Raw genomic sequence first — 19824 nt, forward strand, 5'->3', positions numbered from 1 at the left:
GGAGTTAAACTGGTTGCAACTGCTCACTAATAAAAGAATTAAGCAAGCGTGTTATAGAAAAATAATCGACTGTTCGACTGTTATTACCACATAGTCGATTATTTTCCAATAACAGCATGTCATGAAGTGTTTTACTTCTCTTTGACTAAAGCAAGTTGCCAAATTTTTTTGCTAATTCAAGAATGACAGGTTATACTTTTTATCCGTTTATAGTTACGTTTAATGTTGTGCTTGTTAGATAACAGATAGACGTCAAAGCGCAATGTCCGCTGTCCTGAAGACCCAGAATTCCAAGGATCCCCAGACCAATGTTTATATTTTTCATTGTTAAATAACATTTAAAAAAAAATCAGTTTATTATTTATACATTTATAATACATTCATTTAAACCTTAGCGCTGAGACAGTGTCATAGCTGTGCTGATATAATATATAAAATTAACTCTGCACTGTGTGGAAAATCTATTTCTTCTGCAACTCTGAGACACACCCAGTGCAGCGATGTGATTACTGCTGCTAGCAGAACGCTGCGTCTGGTGAATCGTGTTAATATTATTCTGGGGCTGTCACCTCTCAAGGATGTGAAGGAAGACTTTTCACCAATTTACAATCTGTCTTGTGCTCTCCTCCTTTTGGGGCAAGGCTAATAAACCCAGTGGAGTCAATAGGGTTGAGAAAGCTCAGTCTGAGATAAAGGCAAGCTCGAGTGAGAGTACTGCGGCGAGATCAATAATGGCTTCAGCATCCTTTAATTTGATGGGAGACATCGATTTAGAAGTAGGGAAAAATCACATGATTATATGTGTGGGTGTGAGAGAAAAGAGCGATTGTTAGTGTGATGAGTGTACACCTATACAACTGGCACCCCTGGAGTTACTACACAGTTTTCTACCCTGATTGGCCACGGCTGCTATGACTGAGTGATGTTTTTTAGCTTGATTTGATTTAGTATGACGATGGATCATCAGGGAAAGGATTTTAGTGGTGATCACTGAACCAGGCCTTCCTCTGCTCAAATACAGCCGAGATATCAACTAGTTTACCAACTCCATTTTGGCAAAGAAAACTTTGAAGCAGACTTTAGTATATTTCTGCATCCTCTTAGAGAATGTGCCATAAAAGAAAAGTATTTCAGACTTTCTCACTTTTGTTCTTTATTCTGTTTTCTATCAGTGGAGGTCTGCTTAGAGTAGTGGTCTTGAATGCTAAGCACTAAAATTATTTTTGAATTATTCATTCAACAGTTTATTTTTTTTTTTTTTGCCAAATCAGCATGCTTGCCTGGGATTTGTCAAGTATTCTATTTTACATAATGTTTTTTTTTTTTTTGGACTGGTTCTGTGACCTCTACTGCACAGTCTAGTTTAGTTTTACACCTAATAGCATTGCTGTGCTGTATTGTTTCCTGGGCTAAAGCCTTTGCTTGAATCTTGAAGTTCCTCTTTAAATTTCACTGTCAGGTCTGGAGGATACAATTTCATAACTACATCCATATGAAGAGCTCATTACACAGCAGTGTTTATTGCTGAAATCTTGTAATTCACTAGAAATCTTGTAGGTTTTGATCTGATTACTGCTGCTACTTGCTACAGGTGATAATACCAGCACGGCTATGGGGTTTTCGATACTGTGTTATCTCTAAGCAACACCAGTTTACCTTCTCACATGGCTTTAACACATTCAGTATTTCTACAGGGTCAGCAACAAACCTCTATATGATAAATTCAAGAAAAAAATTTGTCTACAGATATGACTAGCATATCAGTTTACATACCTCATAGCTGCATGGATCTGAGTAGTGATGGGCATGCAGGTATTACTTGGCGAAGTTTTAACATTTTTATCACCATCATGACAAAAATTGTTTGCTTACAAGCATGAATTATTAAAGTGCATGACTTTATGTCACGGATTGGTTACTTTTAATGTTTGTTTTATAAAAATAAACAGACGAAAACATTATGTAACACCTAGCCTATGCTAATATTCAAATGCAACAAATGTTGCCTTATTAATTAACTACACTATGTATGAACTACAGTACAATGCTGGAGTATAATATGCCTACCATAAGAACACTAAAAAAGGGGCATATTGCAATTAGGCTAATGCAAAAATCATAACATATACATCATTTTGCACATGCTCAGGGGTAAAAAATAAAAGACTGTAGAGTCAGAAGCCTGGCTCTTCTGCATTTAATACTCTGCAATGTCCCAGATACAGAGATGATAATGTGAGAGGGGTGTTTAATACAAACCTCACAGACAGAAGCAAATTAAGGTAAGGAGCAGGTTTCTACATATTTTGCAAAAAGTTTTCTTCAGATGCTTTTCCTGGCCAGTTGTATTGTGTTGTACACTATTACAGTTAGCACACCCCAAAAAGCCTCACCTGACTTTCCTTAGCTGACAGGAAGCACATTCTCTGGTGGTCCGTGTAGTTTTTAGCACGTAACAGAAACGTTAAAAAAAATTAAAACATGAATGGTTTATTGATTATTGTCCAGCCAGAAGAAATGGCTTCACTGCAAAACGTCACATGATTGCAGTGAAGTGAAAAGCTTCTCCTCAAGGAATATTAGAAGATTTTGCACTGAACATGGCTTAAATCAACTCTGCGATGCTCGATCTCCATATTTATGTGGAGGACTCTCCTCTTCTTGATATATCAGTAATCATTTTGGAACATGGGTCCAAAGCCATATGTAAGGCTTTATTTACATTTACAGAGTTTAGCAGACATCCTTATCCAGAGCGATGTACAGAAGTGCTGTGTAGTATGTAGTATTTAGTAGGATTTGAGTCTGTTCTCACAGTGTTTTCTGTATTGACTTGGACTTGTCTCAGAATTATTGGCATTTGTATTTGGACTTCTCAGTTACGAGCATTAGTCTAACAGTCTAGCTAAATATGGTTTTGAAAAATCAAACAAACAAACAAAAAAAACGCTTATGATGTATTTTCTTCTCGCATGCACAAAGTTTGACAAGAAATAATTCCTTCTTATAGAAAGCCAAGCCTAATCCTTGGCACAATGCATGAATGAAGCCAGCTAGCCAACTAAAGTAAAGGCTTGAAATCACTGAAAAGGATTTGATGGTTTTCAGTCTTTATCTTGACTTGGTATGGTTTTCACTTGGACTCGATCTCAGTCTTGGACAAGACAATGCCAGTCCTGACTACAGCCCTAATTTGTAGTCTCTGAAAGTATGAGTCATAAGTGTATCGGCTAGCCTTGAATAAATGATTTGCAGCCCCATCAGCAACAACCACAGTTTTCAGAAAAACTGACCCTTTTTTTCTTCTAGATTTTTTACAATTTCCTTTTTCGAAAATGACCAAAACAGAAAAATAATAAACACAAGTCGCTTCTAAATTTTGTATCTGCTATGTCTGATATCAGAAATAAAAAAATAATAATAATAAAAAAAACAAAAAACAAACAAACTAATTTTTCCATTTCTTCTGTCTGGATTTTGAAGAAAAAACTCAAATAATTATTAAAGTTTTTTTCTGTTACTGACACAAAAAACAGAAGTACACAGACCCTCTGGTGAGCTTGTGTCTTTTCAGAGGTTTGGTGCTGCTTACTTCAGACTGTTATGTACACACTCGACACTCGGGACTATTACGATCAGGTATTAATGTCCACCACCATCTTGCTGATGTTCAGATCTGAGTCCCAGTTTATAAAACAGGAACATATGTTTGCAATAAATCAGGCATTACGGTTGAACAGACAGCACCTTGTTTATAGCCTGTTAACAGAATCTGTCATCTTGACAAACATATATTTTAGTTTGATTTAGTTTTATTCTGCTGTTCTGGCTTTCAGTGATAAGATGTGAGATTGTACTCAGCTGTGAGATTATGCTCAGTTATGGATGATCAGATGATCAGTACTGCTCAAACAATCCTTTTTCCTTTTCACCCACGACTGACTGTGAAGCTCACGTGTTTGTCATCATGACAGTGTGACAGTACTGCACTGATGTGATTTTTTTTTTCTTCTGACACACTGACAAGAAAAATCTGCAGATAAAAAAGGGGATGGTGCTAAATGCTGGTGGAAGTCAGCCTAACTCATTAATTCCCTGTCAACTTAAATCCTCTCAGTCATTACACATGTGAAAATGACATATCAGTTTTCAGGCACAGAGATAAACTCCATCACTTAAATTTAAATTACGTACTCAGTCAGTAATTATCAGCATCTGCTAGATAAATCCAACAAATTTTACTAATAGAGTAATAAGTAATAGATTAAAAGAATAAATAAATCAGTTTTGAATATCTGTCACGTGTAAACTCAGGTGTCTTAGCCCTTAGAAGCCTAGTCTAAGCTTGAGCTTCATTTCTTGAGATCATTTCTAGGCTCTAAACTTTAAAACCATGATGTGTTATTTTAATTTTTTTCAGGGCATGAAAAGGCACTAAGATGTTTTATGACCTTTATGACTTTTCTATTATTAATAAGTTCGATTGTGCACTTTGATATGTGTTTATTTTTTGCATGTACTGTATGTACTATATATATATATATATATATATATATATAAAGGATTTTTCAGGAGTTGAGTTTGTGAGACACTCTATGGCTTAGAAGTGACAAAGAATAAAATTAGTCAAATAAAGAGCTATTTTTCATTAATTTTTCACATTATTCTGTACTAGAGATCTGTGCAGAACTGATTTTTCCATCCTGCTTTGAATAGTTTCCTGCCCTCTATGGCACAAACCTGATTCCACTCCCACCCAGCTTCCCTTAGAGCCCTCTTCTAAGCGCAGTCTCATATTTAATATTTCCTCTTTCCATCTCCTTCAACGGCATTTGAAAATGACGCCCAAACTGCAAACAAATAACACAGCCTGCTCTCTTTTGTGACTTTCGGATGAAATCTCCTTCTCATCTGTCCATTTTTCTGCTGTCTGTAATAACTGACATCAAAAATCAAGCTGAACATTTATTTGTCCTTTAACCCTGGGGTACTCACTGATACTTCTTCACAAAACAGTAGAAGTGAGATTTAAACTGTTAATGATTTAATTGCAAGTTGTGTTCGATAGTGTCTACGGGGTTAATGAATTATGGATTGTATACAAGTCAAGATTTTTTTTTTGCCTGCTAGCATGTGCTACACCTTATAACATTAGGCAGAAGCATTGGAATTTAGGACATTCCTCGTGTGTTATGATTTATGTCCATATCTGGAGAAATCCCTGATGCAGGCATGCACAGCAGGGTGTCTAAATATTTGCCATTTCCCTGATTATTAGCTAGCAAGTGGGGAATTGGGAGCAGTTGGCATGGCAAGCAGAAATCTCCAAAATGCAGCCAAATTGAAACCTACACTCTCAGTACTGCTGAGAGGCATGCACAAAAAACAAAACAAACAAACAAAAATGCAAATGTAGCTGATGCCGTATGATGCCATGTCAGCTGCCACTAGCTATAGAGTGCTATAAAATCAACTTGTCTGCAACTTATACAATAAGTCGATGTATATTTTTCTGTACGCAGATGCAAGTGTAGAAAATGCAGTATTCGAAGGCTCACTGGTATAATTTGATGTGGCAGTGGAAAGAAGCATGACAGATAAATAACAACAAGCACATGCATACACTGACAGTTAAAGCAGCGAGGTGAAATGTGCCACCGCTTCAAAGAAAAGCAAAAGCAACTTTCCAAGCCCCAAAACTTGAAAATATATAAGACTTTTTTACAGGCACTGCTCATAAACCTGTGCTGTCAGGGATCCAATTTTGTAGTGACATTTAAAAGGGCCATGACACATTCATAAATAAGTTCAACAGGAAAATAAGTTTCCTAAACATATATGGTTAATGAATTCTCCCATTTTGTGCTTTTTTTTTTAAAGACTGTGGCACTACACTCAACATATTACAGTGTCTTTCCAAGTCAAAGCCGGTGAAGGAGTTGTTTAAATCAATCAGTATTAAGCGAGTGTTCAATATAGCTGCTCATGTGCTGGACGGAGCACCTCTGACCGTATCCATTACCCTTTACAGATCAACTTAGAAGTGATCAATCACGCTATTGACCAGCCGCCCGTGAGGAGCTGGAGAGTGCGCCATGCCGGAGTGCATACAGGAGCGAGTACAGTATACAGTTTATACAGCTAGTTGGAGAAAACTGACACAGAAGTTGCCGAGGTGGTCCGAGATCCCTATTTTCCCCAAATCATCTCCACAGTCTTTTCAGTAAACACTTCATACGCTAAACACATGTGGCTTCTGTTTGCTTTGCTTTTTGGAGGAATACTTACTTTCGCTCGCTCAGGCCGTCCTCGTCAGGAGAGCTCTCCACACACTATCTCACACTACTGAAGGCTCCAGCTAATGCTTAAGCAGCTCTTCATGCCTGTTAGTGGTCAGTGGGCGCTGTGTGCCGAGGCAGTCTGAATACTCTACCTGCGTCTGCTTTCAGCTCCAGACTGGCTCGGACCTCTGGAGCACTTACCTGCTCACTCCTCAGTGCACTCGCACCACAGCATGCACAACAACATGATGACACAGTGCGCACTTCAGCACCGGGGTCCAGTCCCAATCCAGCTGGGAATAATTACTCCATTCCAACTCTTTATCAAACTGATTCAATTTGAATTGATTCATTTGAATCACAGTAATGAAAGTGATTCAATTAAAGGGCTAATGAGTTGAAGTTCAGTCAGTATCTGAAGTTTGTCTCTTTAGCTTTGCACTGGAGATACGAGGCTAATCTAACTAACAAGTAATGGAAGATTAATGGAAGCCTCTACACACCCACCTAAAAGGACATCACTTGTACTAACTAAATTACACAAATCAACCTGAAGCTATATTATCATCTGAATCACTTCACACCTCCTACCTGACTCTGATGCTTGCGCAAAATGATACCACATTATGAGCTGAGGAGGAAAGTGATTCAGCCTCAAATGGAGCTATGACTGTTTTTTTTTAGTTATGATGACATTTTGACCATTTTATTGACACTATTCATGAATAAGTGCAGTCTAAGCTTTCCTTTCTTGTTAACCACATTACCCTGGTAGCTCTAGTGCAGGGCTAAAGAAGCAAACTTTAGACACAAAACATGTTTAAGCATGAATATAATCTTTCATCAAACCTTGAAATATGACTTTAATATACTACGCTGTATTTAACCCCTTAAACTGTCAACTTAGTACTGAGTTACTCATATTGAATGTTTATGTTTGGCAGTTTGGGAAAACCCATCGGATGTTCAGAGGCTGAAAAATCATGTTTTGACCAAAATCTTTTTTTTTTTTTTTTATTCATGCATTTATTTAATTTTTTGCCCATAACATACTCTGAGACATAACCGTAAGAAATCATAAATATATTTTACCAAAATGATGTAAAAATGTTTTAACTTTTCTGCAATGACCACGTCTGGTAAATGTTTAACAAACATTAAAATGTTTAAAAAGGTTTAATCTGTTTTCACTGTTAGCTTGCTAAGTAAGTATAATTTCCTTACGTAGTGAATGTCATGCTTTGATCAACTGTTGCTGGGGAAATAGACATAACAGGCATAACAGACATAAACAGACATAATTAATTCAGTTGTAAACAGTATAAATACCAGCTGTCAAATTATCTGTGATGCAAATGCACCATCGCTTACAGTGTACGCTAATTTTAAAAAAATAAAGGGAAATTTAGCAAAAAGAACAAAACTCACAAAATTAATTAGCAATTATTTCAGCACAGACTTGAGACGCGATTAGTCAAGTCAAGAGTGATGCTGAGGCTCCAGTTTGGCAAACTGACATTTATCTCAGGAGAAGAGACTAGAGAGACTGATGTGGATGATCAACATGATTACTTGTTTTCCACCATAAACCTATAATCTCAGATAAAGTGAATGGTCGTATTTATGATGCCTATATTTTATTCATTACATGTTAAATTACATATAAAATGATAGCAGTTACTTTCTTTAGCAGTTTCTCCCTTTTGATTTTTGGGGGTAACCTGATTGTGAAATGAAAAATTTCCACTACGAGTTGAGACAAAAGAAAGGGAAAAAGAGAAACATATTTTACTTCAGTTCAGTTCAGTAGTTTTCAGAAATATATATATATAATAAAAAATGACAAAAAATATTAAAATTTTCCCAGACTGCCATTTGTATTATATAACTACTATGGATTATTTAGTGCCTACATTCAAACTACTTGGAAAGGTGCGCAGTTATGAGTGAAAAACTTGTGTGAGTTTGGATATACCAAAGACTGCTGGGAGTTTAAGGGGTTAAAATTAAAAATCTACCACAGTGCATTATTTGAGGAATACTTAAATACTCAAAACAATTTCCAACATATAAATAATGTATTTGAATTTGTCTTGAATTAAAATAGAATTTCCTTTTGATTCAGTTTTCCTGTATCTGTCTCTCAATTCAAATTGAAATCATTTATTTGGAATTGTAAATAATTCCCAAATTGTGAACTGACCTCAGCCAAGATGTATACCATATTATAATAATGTGTAAGAAAAGTACAGTAACAGGTCGAATAAGTGGTCTGACAGTGAAGCAGGACACAACACCTGCAGCTCTTTCTCTAGAGGAAGTGCTTTATTTTGATTTTGTGCGCAAGTAAGATAAAATGCTATTTTGTGTGGTTTAGTTCACCACGTCATATGTATTGTGTTTTATTTATCATGTGCATAATGTTTTCCATTATACTGAATATATGCTTGAATGAAAATAAAACCTAATGTTGTTCCTGTGGCTTTTATCTCTCTCTTTAAATATCAATTCATGCTACGGTAAGTACTTACATCTCCACAGACTGTGTTTGTGTGGTGTGTGTTTTCCATATCCCTGGGCACTGGATCAATCATCTCTAAAGTGCCACTGCATTATGCTTTCCATTAAGATGGCTGAAAGTGTCGAGAGCTCATGTTCTGAGAGAGTGCACCCATTTGCTGAGTGTGTCTCTTTTCAGAGTGTTAAAAGCAAGCGTAGCTTTAAAGTGTGCGGGAGGACAGCACTCACATTGTACAAGGATGGCAGCAAGGGCGTTCTTAAACTTCTCCTTGGCCTCCTCCATCTCCTTCTCGTGCGCCGCTTTCTCGTTCATCAGCCTGCGGATGTGGCTGTTAGACGACTGGATCATGGAGTAGAAGTTGTTGGCGTTGCGGCGGTTCACTTCGCCTCTTTCCACCCAGGTCAGCAGCACTCGCACTGCCTCGGGAAACTTGGAGTCATCTAAAAAGGGAAAAGAAAGAAAGAGAGAGAGAGAGAGAGAGAGAGAGAGAGGTGTATGGTGGGGAGTAGGGATGCATCGATACTGATACTGGTCTCAGTCCAACACTGTGCTCATTTACTCATACACCTACTCATAAAAATGAGTAATACCAACAGTAATACCTACAGTAATAAAAGTATTTGTGAGTGTGGAGCAGTGAAGGTGAGCATGCAGAGAAACTATCATTAACAGTTCAGTTCTGCGAGCACAGAGACACATACACATCCTTCCCACGCATACTTAATGATACTACTCTACACACTCAGGTCAGCCATCCATGCACTCTCTATTAAATATAAGGTTTAAACACCAAACCATCTTAAACAATAAACTCAATATGAGGAGTTCATTGCTAGCAGCACACAGCAATAACCAACATAAATAAAATGCTCCTTAACGCTTCTGACTGATTAATACTAAGTAGATTACTCATTTCAACAACAAACAAACTCTACAAACGAAACAAACACTATCGATGCACCCCCACTGGGGAGAGAAGAGCGCTCAGTGCCAGGAGAAACACATCTCATCTAAGACCCAGCAGTGTCAAAATACATCAGAAACCACAGAGAAACTACAGGCATGTACACAAACAGCACGACTCTGAGGAAAGAACATCACAGAAGGAGGGACGGCATCCAAGCCATATTTTGGCTGCTTTTATCCAAATATTAACTTGGGTGCCAATGGATGAACAGATTCTGCATTCTGAGACCAGAATGCGTAGGACAGGGCTGAAAAAAGAGCTACAACTCATAAACAGTCCTCCTCCATACCTCATGTCAAATTAGCCAAAGGTTATACTGCTAATGAATTATCAAACAATTAAGGTAGCAGATACACTGATGCAGCTTTCCCACTGGAACACACTTTACTAGTCTGTTTTCATGTTTTCTGCCCCATTAGACTGGAGTCTGTAAAAGCCTACCAGCACTGACGTGTGTCTCGTAAGACTTCAGAACGCAGAAATTTGCTCTCGCACTTTACTCTTAGAAAGTTAATAATACAGAACCAACAGGAGAATATCATTGTGGTCAGGTGCAAAGTGGTGAAGCCTACGCAGGGTCATTACAAAATAAAGGGAAAAACTGAAGGACCATTTGAGTCGCAGATTCGTCAGCTGTTACTATTGAAAATGGAAAAACAGCTGAAACACATTAACATCACATTTTAGCATTTTAGGTATGTCTGAAAAAGAAGGCTGCTGCCTTGATACCTACGCTGTCCCATTAATCACTGTCTTATAAAGCAGCACTTCACTATCTATCAAAGCACCTGCACGGAAACAGTTTGGATCAGGCATTGAAGGCAGCTACGTCACAGTGTTGCCAGGTTACTGAACAATAACCCAAAATGTCCATTTGGCAAAATGAAATAAAGTATTGTTTGGGAGAGTAAAGTGAATATTCTACGAATATTCTACACCAATTGACCCAGCAACTCTCACTACAAATAAAGTCAAAAATTATTCGTTCAACTTCTCCCTCTCACCCCAGTGTTGCCTATCAACTTTCAGTCTTTTTTTTTTTTTTTTTTTTTTTTTTTTTTTTTTTTTACAGGCTGGTGTATAGGATGATGGGATATGTAGAACAGCAATGGATACATGCACTTCAGAAATTGGCCATATGAAGGCACCTCAGAAAGGTGGACACAGGGCACAGTCTTCAGTCAAGTTGTCAGACACTGGAATGGCGCAACATATAAAATACACAGCAACGACTATAGACCTAATTTAAAATATGAGTAAAAAAGAAGAAAGTAAGTCCAATAAGAATACAATGTACAATATAATTCATTGGAAAAACAGAATAAGAAAGATATAATAGTAGTAGTTATAATACAGGGTGTCCCAAAAGTCTCCATACATAAGGGAAATTAACACTTGTTAGCAAAATATCTTCCAAAATGTTTCATATTTAGTTTATGTTATATAGATATTTTTTCAGATAGCCTTAAGAATGTCTTTGACAAAAGAAGAACGTATTGAAATCATTCTCATGGCTGGATCGGGAAGCTGGCGCAAGGTTGGCGATGGACTTTAACAGGAAACATGGCAAGTACATCACACGCGACACTGTTGCCAAGCTTGTTAACAAATTCAAAACGAATGGAAGTGTTGTGGATCAACCGAGAAGCGGACGTCCACGAACATCCACTTACGAAGACACAGCCAACATGGTGCTGGCAAACACAGTCCCCGATGTACGGAGACTTTTGGGAGACTCTGTAGTTACTCATAGTAATTGTAAACTCTAATTAAGATGAGTAAAACAGCCAAAAGTACTGCAGAGAAACGTAACCTCTCTTCTGAAACCTTCTTGTTTTTATCCTTACCAGATTTAACATCCTGTAGCTCATGAATTTGTAATTGTTTACACTTTACCAAAGCAGGATGAGTGATCTGTAACTGACAGCAATGTGAGGAAGTTTTCACTGCTTGCTTTGCCTGTTCATTATAAAATTTTGATGTTTGAATTTAGAAAAGTGTCAGCGAATAGAGCAACAACAACTGTGAAACCTTCAATAATGATGTTAAAGTGAAGCTGTCTGTCAGCTCTTGTTTCTTCTCATGTGGTGGAAATTCAGAATGTTTAGCCTGAATAGTTGATTGTTGCCAGGATCAATCCCAGGATTATTTAAGGGAGAATGTCATTACCACAGTTTTATTTCCACACAAAAGTTATTACCTGTTAGTACCACTTAAACCATAATTAATACCCTATAGTTACCCGACATGGCCAAAAATATGTGGACACCTGACCATCACACCCATATGTGATTCTTCCCAAACTGCTGCCACAAAGTTGGAAACACACAATTGTGTAGAATGTCTTTGAATGCTGTATCATTACAATTTCCCTTCACTGGAACTAAGAGGCTTAAACCTGTTCCAGCAATGCAGTGCCCCTGTGCACAAAGCAAGCTCCATGAAGACATGGTGCGTTTAAGTTTGGAGCGGAAGAACTCGAGTGACTTGCACAGAACCCTGACCTCAACCCCACTGAACACCTTTGGGATGAACTGAAATGCTGACTGCACCCCAGACCTCCTCAACCAACATCCTGACCTCACTAATGCCGTTATAGCTGAATGATCACAAATCCTCACAGCCACGCTCCAACATCTAGTGGAAAGCCTTTGCAGAAGAGTGGAGGTTATTATAACAGCAAAGGGGAACTAAATCTGGAAGGGGATTTTCAAAAAGGACATTTGGGTCGGATGGTTAGGTGTCCACATACTATTGCCCATATGGTGTATTACTGCATGGGAAGCATGTCCCATCTCGTTATTCTACGCCCAATCCTGAGAGCCGAACTTTCACACATGGTACACAACTTTTACATTTAGGACACAGTCTTTAATAATACTTCCTTCCTTCCTTCCTTTCTTCATTCATTCATTCATTCATTCATCCATCCATCTTCAGTGAGCGCTTTATCCTGGTCAGATTTACAGTGGCTCCAGAGCCTATCGTGGGAACACTGGGCGGGAGGCCATGGATGGGACACCATTTCATCAAAGGGCAACACACGCACAGGGAAATACAGTGTAGTCAATCCACTTACTCTGGCATTTTTGGGAGGTGTGAGGAAACCAGAGAACCAGCAGGAAACCCACAATAACACAGGCAGTACACGTGAAACTCCACATAGACAGTAACCCGGGCTCAGGATTGAAACAGGGAGATGTGAGGTTGCAATGTAACGCTCTATTACTTTAATAATATTAAGTATGAATTGTATTTAACATGAATGAAACAGCCAAATGTAGTGTAGGCTCTCTGGTGAAGGCTTTATGTTTTTATCACTACCTGAGAAAACAGGTGAAAACCAGGGCACTATTTGTGGTCAATATTCTGGACTATACCGGGATTCACTTAACCAAACACTTTCATGTCTAGTGTACTAACACTCTTCAACTTGCCACACTTGTATCACTGTCAGCTCTGTTAACTAAATGCTAAATGTGGAGACTGGACTGTGACTCGTGAATGACACATGAAGAAATGTAAATTACTGGTGACAGCTAAATTTTTTAACCAGAATATATTATGCGGTAATTCAAATTTTTCTCATTTATCATTTTTTACACCCTGAAACAGGTGAAGTGATGTCAAAGAGAGAACTCGGGAACTTTAGACCAATCTGGTCCAGAAAGCCCAGGTGCTTTAGTGTTAAACTAAATCCCTTCTAAAAAATCTCCAAATGATGTGCGTTAATTGTTTGTGACTTGCGTTGTGTACTTTTTAGTGCAGCTGTTGCAGATGTGCTGTGTTTGAAGTCGGCTCAGGTTTTACCACTAACAGGAGATCCAAGCTGCCACTGTGGAGCTCAGAGCATGTGTGTGTGTGTAAAGCAAGATGGGAAAGCCATTGTAATGAAGGGCATTAGGATTCTGCTCAGAGCTTCAGTGTCTCTTTTTAGTGTCTCTATTTAAAAAGGAGTACCACCTGAAGATGCTTCTTTGTTCAGACTTCTTTAGTGTGTGTTTGTGTGTGGAGTGTGTGTTTGTGTGCATCTGCTCAGCTTCAGGAGGCCTGCAGGTCTGTTTAACATAATTTACCCTCGATCTGAGTACACCGATAAGCCGAAGCACAGACACCACACACATTGATCTCTGTCATGAGCAGCACAATAACTATCAGTCTGTTCTTACTGTCCTGATCCATCACACACAGACACAAACATGCACGCACACGGACATGTGCACATGCGTGCACACACATAAACGTGTGAACATATACAAGCACACACGCATAGACACACAAGCAAGTGCAAGCACACACATACACATTTGATTACACACACACACACACACACACACACACACACACACACACACACACAAAGCAAGCACAGTACACAGAAGCAAGTGCGAGCGCACATACATTTGAACATGCGCACACACACACACAGAATACACACAAAAGCAACTGCGAATACAACGACAGAGAGGCAAGTAGGTTTAAACACACACATATACAGTGGCATGTGAAAGTTTGGGCACCCCTGGTCAAAATTTCTGTTAATGTGAACAGTTAAGCAAGTGGAAGATGAAATGATCTCCAAAAGGCATAAAGTTACAGATGACACATTCCCTTTATATTTTAAACAAAACCATTTTTTTTTATTTTCATCTTTTACATTTTCAAAATAACAGAAAAGTAAAAGGGGCCGCAGCAAAAGTTTGGGCACCCTTCATAGTTAGTACCTAGTAGCACCCCCTTTGGCAAGTATCACAGCTTGTAAACGCTTTTTGTAGCCAGCCAAGAGTCTTTCAGTTCTTGTTTGAGGGATTTTCGCCCATTCTTCCTTACAACAGTCTTCCAATTCTGTGAGATTCCTGGGCCGCCTTGCACGCACTGCTCTTTTGAGGTCTATCCACAGATTTTCAATGATGTTTAGGTCAGGAGACTGTGAGGGCCCTGGCAAAACCTTCAGCTTGCGCCTCTTGAGGTAGTCCATCGTGGATTTTGAGGTGTGTTTAGGATCATTATCCATTTGTAGAAGCCATCCTCTTTTCAGCTTCAGCTTTTTTACAGATGGTGTTATGTTTGCTTCCAGAATTTGTTGGAATTTAATTGAATCCATTCTTCCCTCTACCCGTGAAATGTTCCCCATGCCATTGGCTGCAATACAACCCAAAAGCATGATGGATCCACCCCCATGCTTAACAGTTGGACTGGTGTTCTTTTCATGAAATACTGTGCCCTTCGTTCTCCAAATACACCTTTGCTCATTGCGACAAAGAGTTCTATTTTAACCTGATTAAATGCATCAGGCTTGTGTAAATGTTCTTTTGCAAAATCCAGACGCTGAATTTTGTGGTGAGGACGCAGGAGAGGTTTTCTTCTGATGACTCTTCCATGAAGGCCATATTTGTGCAGGTGTCGCTGAACAGTTGAACAGTGTACCACAACTCCAGAGTCTGCCAAATCTTCCTGGAGGTCTTTTGCAGTCAAACGGGGGTTCTGACTTGCTTTTCTAGCAATCCTATGAGCAGTTCTCTCTGATATTTTTCTTGGTCTTCCAGACCTTATCTTGACCTCCACTGTTCCTGTTAACTGCCATTTCTTAATTACATTCCGAACTGAGGAAATCGGTACCTGAAAACACTTTGCTATCTTCTTATAGCCTTCTCCTGCTTTGTGGGCGTCAATCATTTTCATTTTCAGAGTGCTAGGCAACTGCTTAGAGGAACCCATGGCTGCTGATTGTTGGGACAAGGTTAGAGGAGTAAGTTAGGTACTTATAAAGCTTTGAAATTTGCACCACCTGGCCTTTCCTAATGATGACTGTGAACAAGCCATGACCCTAACAGGCTAATTAAGGTCTGATACCTTCATCAAAGTTATCTGAGAGCTCAAGTCTCCTGAGGTTCCCATTCTTTTGCAGGGTGCTGCTTTCCCCTTGTTCACTCTAAAATTGTAGAAAACAAAAACAATACACTGATATTGCTTAAAATATTGCAAAAGAGTGTTTCATGTTTAACTTTATGTATTTTGGAGATCATTTCATCTTCCACTTGCTTAACTGTTCACATTGACAGACATTTTGATCAGGGATGCCCAAACTTTCGCATGCCACTGTAGATACACACACACACACACACACACACACACACACACAGAGCTCTCTCATGGTGTAAAGAGGATGGTTGTGTGCCATAAAGCAGTGTGTACTAATTGTCTTTAAACTCCATCAGCACCTCTCAGACTGAATCAATGTGTCATAAAGATGAATCATTCAGGCTGTGTTCAATATTAATAGAATCGTTTAGTTTAACATGCAGGCTGTGTAACTAGCTCCCTGACCAACACTCTACCAGGCTGACACTTTATATTAAACATTACTGTAACACCACACTGATCATAACAACGTCTGTCTGTTGTTAAGCTTATCTTAAACTGAAACGCAGCTGCCTGTACTTTATATTCTTTATACCTAACTCTAAGAACCTCCTAACTAACTGGTAAGGAATCATATTGAATCGACTCATGTCTGCATCAAATGCTTGGATAGAATGCTCCTTTTTGAGGTTCCTTCTTCTGGATGATTTCTGAAGTCAGAATATTCGATATAACTACATTAACCATAATCCCATGCATCAGCCACGAAATGTTTTGTGGACAAATAAGCTATTTGAACTTATTTTTGACTATTTTCATTGATTAGTAGTGAGAAAAGCTTGGTGTAGTCACAGAATATTGTCAGAATATATTGCTTTCAAATACATACTTCATTAGACAGTGTGATTTCATATCATCATCATCTCAGCAAAAAAATAATCTCATTTCAAGACATTTTATGTGAACAGACAACAAACAAATGTGCGATTTCACCTATTACTACTTCCTGTTTAATGCCCGCCCCTTGTTTTTACTGGATAGCTAAAAACATTTCACTGCTTCGTGGTCTTTTCAGGCTGTACACTGCAATTTAGCCCTTGAGCATGAGATGAAAAAAAAAAATCTGTGGAGTTCTATTTCCACTTTAATTCTTCTAAACCTACTGACTGAGAAGTGACCAAGATTCATTTCCTGGCTGATTGAAATGTCAGGGGTGAGTTTGATGGTGGGTTAAGCGACTGACACGGTAGCAGGGGGCTTGGTTAGGAAAGAAGGAGGTACATCCCACAAATCAGGACATCCTAGAATGGAGCAGAGTATATACTGTAGGAGTGTTTAAACAGTAAAACACTATATTTGGAAAAGAAGAATTTTTTTTCTTACTTTCATTACTAAACTTAAATTACGCAAAACTCACTCACACACAAAAATCTGTTCTTTCATTCTGCCTTGACTGTAGATCATCGTTCAAACACTAAACAGATGGTGCTTTCTATTTAGCAGCATGGTACTTCAAACCCAGAGAGACAGACAGTGTTTAGACCCGCACAAACACACTATGTCAGTCTGCAGGAAACATACATCCTTTATAAAGTGTGGAGATGGAAAAATGTGTGGGGGAAAAAAGAAAGGACCCAAATGTTCCACTACAAATAAAAGAAAACTGATACCAGCTCTATTGTGATGAGAAAGTGCGCACCTTTGATTTTTTCCCCCAGCTGGCTGCATTCGTGCTCGGAGTAGTGAACGATGGGAGGTGGGGATGGTGGGCGCAAACGGTCTTCCTCTATCCTGCGCCGGTGTCTTTCTTCTCTTGCCAGCATGCGCTGCCGGCACTCCCACTCGTACAGGTCGTCTCTGGCCTGAGCGTAGTCCACGTGCAGCCGGCCTGTGTCCTTCTTATCCGTGCTGGAGCCGAGACGGATCCGGTAACCTGCGCAGAAGAGCGAGATCAGAAACTCAACAGGTTTCCTATTAGATATGAAAACTTGATGCCAATCAATGCTAAAATGCCAGCTGCTCAGTGGAGGAATAACACACATGAGCAGACAGTGTAATGAGTGTAAAAGGCACACTTCCTGAAACTTTTAATAGCTCCTGTTGACAGGCCTGTAGCCAACAGAAAATGGGATTTAATTGGTCCAGACGGTTTCGGCTGTTTATCACGGAATCTGGTCCTCATCCCATCCAGACGGTGTGGAATCATCGCCATCTTCTTCACCATTATCTTGGTCAACACTCTTAACTGGCTCAATGTCCCCGAAAATGATTTGAGGAAGCCAAAAAATGTTTTTAAAAACATTCGTGATCAGCATAAAAAAAACAGCAATGTGACAAGCTAGTGATTAATTAATTTGACGCTGAAACTGAAGTGTGAAATTTCTCCTAACAAAGCTCCAGCATATCTTATAAACACTTCTTATCTAAAAAAATGTGTTTATTCCATAAAGAGCACCTGCAGGGGGAAATGCTGTGTTTATCCGGCTGTGTCCTTTGTGCTATAAATGTATGCCAGTATTTACTCTGTTCTTCCCTCTGCCACAGCTGCAGCTTCACCACTGCAGGGAAAACCTCCATTTGCTCTATGTGATTCATATACAGACATGCACGTGCACGCGCACACACACACACACACACACACACACACACACACACACACACACACTACTCCCTTCAGACACCTTGTGTTCACACTTTCCTCCCCTCAGGTATAAACTCCTTACCGTGTTTGCAGGTCTGTGGTGAAACCATGCTAAGTTGTTAATAATTTGTGAAACTGAAAAAGACACAAGAAAATGGGCCAAGAGGAAAAATCCTGCAGATGACCTGTCTAACCAGAGCTGCCAAAAATTCCAATTCAGCAGCCTAACATAAGTCTGACAAAACTTGTGTTTCACAGCTTTTTGGGTAAATGATCCGTTGTTTATTTCACATATTCTATTATGTCCTATTGCTGTGAGATTGCGAGTTCCATTCCCCACGATGCCACAGCCATCCATGGCAGGAAGTCAAGAGACTGTCCATGCTCTCTGGGTGGGAGGGGCATATTCTCCCTCCCCTGTCAATCACAGTCACACTAGCCAATCGTTGGTGTCTGTGTACCTCATGAATGTGGAAGAGGGCAGATAACGTTTTCCTCTGTGTGTGTCACATTGCCTTGTGATGAAGCATAAAGATGCTGCTGGCTGGTTTGACGTGTCTCAGAGGAAGTGTGTGTTTACCCCATTCTCCTTGTTTGTGTGATAGGGGAAAGTCTGCTAGTGGATGGGAACTGGTAAGAAACTGGGGAGGAAAAAAAAAATCTAAGAATTTAAAGTTCAGGATAAAATGATGATGATTCTGATAATTTGTTTGTGTTTAAGAAGGTGTAACAGTTTTCCCTTTTTGTACTTATGTGATATAAACACATAGTGAAGCACTCCTGCTAATATTCACTCTGTGTCAGTGTAAATGTAGACGTAAGTGTGTTTAAATACTGATGGTAATTTTAAAGCAATCTGACAGACACAGAGCTGTGTATGAAAAACAGCATATTAAAAACAAATTCCTTCTTAAAGTTCACTCTTCATGTAGAACAGGAAAAACAAAAAGCAAAAGGCCTCATAAAAGACACCAGTGAAATATGCCTTTGTTTATGGGCTGGATTGTGCACCTGGAGCACAGAGAGAGGTTTTTCATGCTCACGGGTTGTGGAAAGAAAGAGTGTGTGGTCACAGATTGGCCGTGCCCGCGGAAATGAGACGGGTCTTTGCACTTTATTCTTGTGTCTGCCCCTCTGCTTTATGGCCGCCAGACGTCACTAAATATTTTAGACGGTGTGTTCTGCGTCCAAAATGAGTGCCTTTATTTATGGAAAGGCCTGCAGAGCTCCATCACGGGGCCATGTGATATATGAGTTGCGGCACAGGTCTCACAATAAAGCCACGTTCGCCTGAGACTGCTTAGAGACTTAGAGATGTGTAAATAATGCAACCAGTATTACTGAACATTAAATGTGCCTCTTCACACTGGGATATACACTCACTGTCCAGTTATTAGGAACACCTGCACATTCATGCAGTTAACTAATCAGCCAATCATGTGGCAGCAGCGCAATGCGGAGAATCACGCAGATACAGGTCAAGCGCTTCAGTTAATATTCACATCAAATATCAGAATGGGGGAAAAGTATGATCTCTGTGACTTTGATCGTG

At 39.2% G+C, this 19824-nt stretch overlaps 1 protein-coding gene across 5 annotated transcripts in view; it reads right to left on the reverse strand.

The window, feature by feature from the left end:
- enox2 (ecto-NOX disulfide-thiol exchanger 2) overlaps nt 1-19824 on the reverse strand; it is a 235967-nt gene that overhangs the window by 31735 nt on the left and 184408 nt on the right. For all 5 annotated transcript variants that reach the window (XR_008302279.1, XR_008302278.1, XM_026918721.3 and 2 more), the window contains 2 exons: nt 17331-17564; nt 9030-9242 (listed from right to left, as the gene is read on the reverse strand). Coding sequence is in view for 3 of the 5 variants with exons in the window: in XM_026918721.3 (XP_026774522.2) it covers nt 9030-9242; nt 17331-17564 (447 nt within the window). In the remaining 2 variants the exon portion in view is untranslated. The remainder of the gene's footprint in view (nt 1-9029; nt 9243-17330; nt 17565-19824) is intronic.

This window comes from Pangasianodon hypophthalmus, chromosome 9, assembly GCF_027358585.1.
Source record: "Pangasianodon hypophthalmus isolate fPanHyp1 chromosome 9, fPanHyp1.pri, whole genome shotgun sequence".
In the NCBI taxonomy this organism is placed as follows: domain Eukaryota; kingdom Metazoa; phylum Chordata; class Actinopteri; order Siluriformes; family Pangasiidae; genus Pangasianodon; species Pangasianodon hypophthalmus.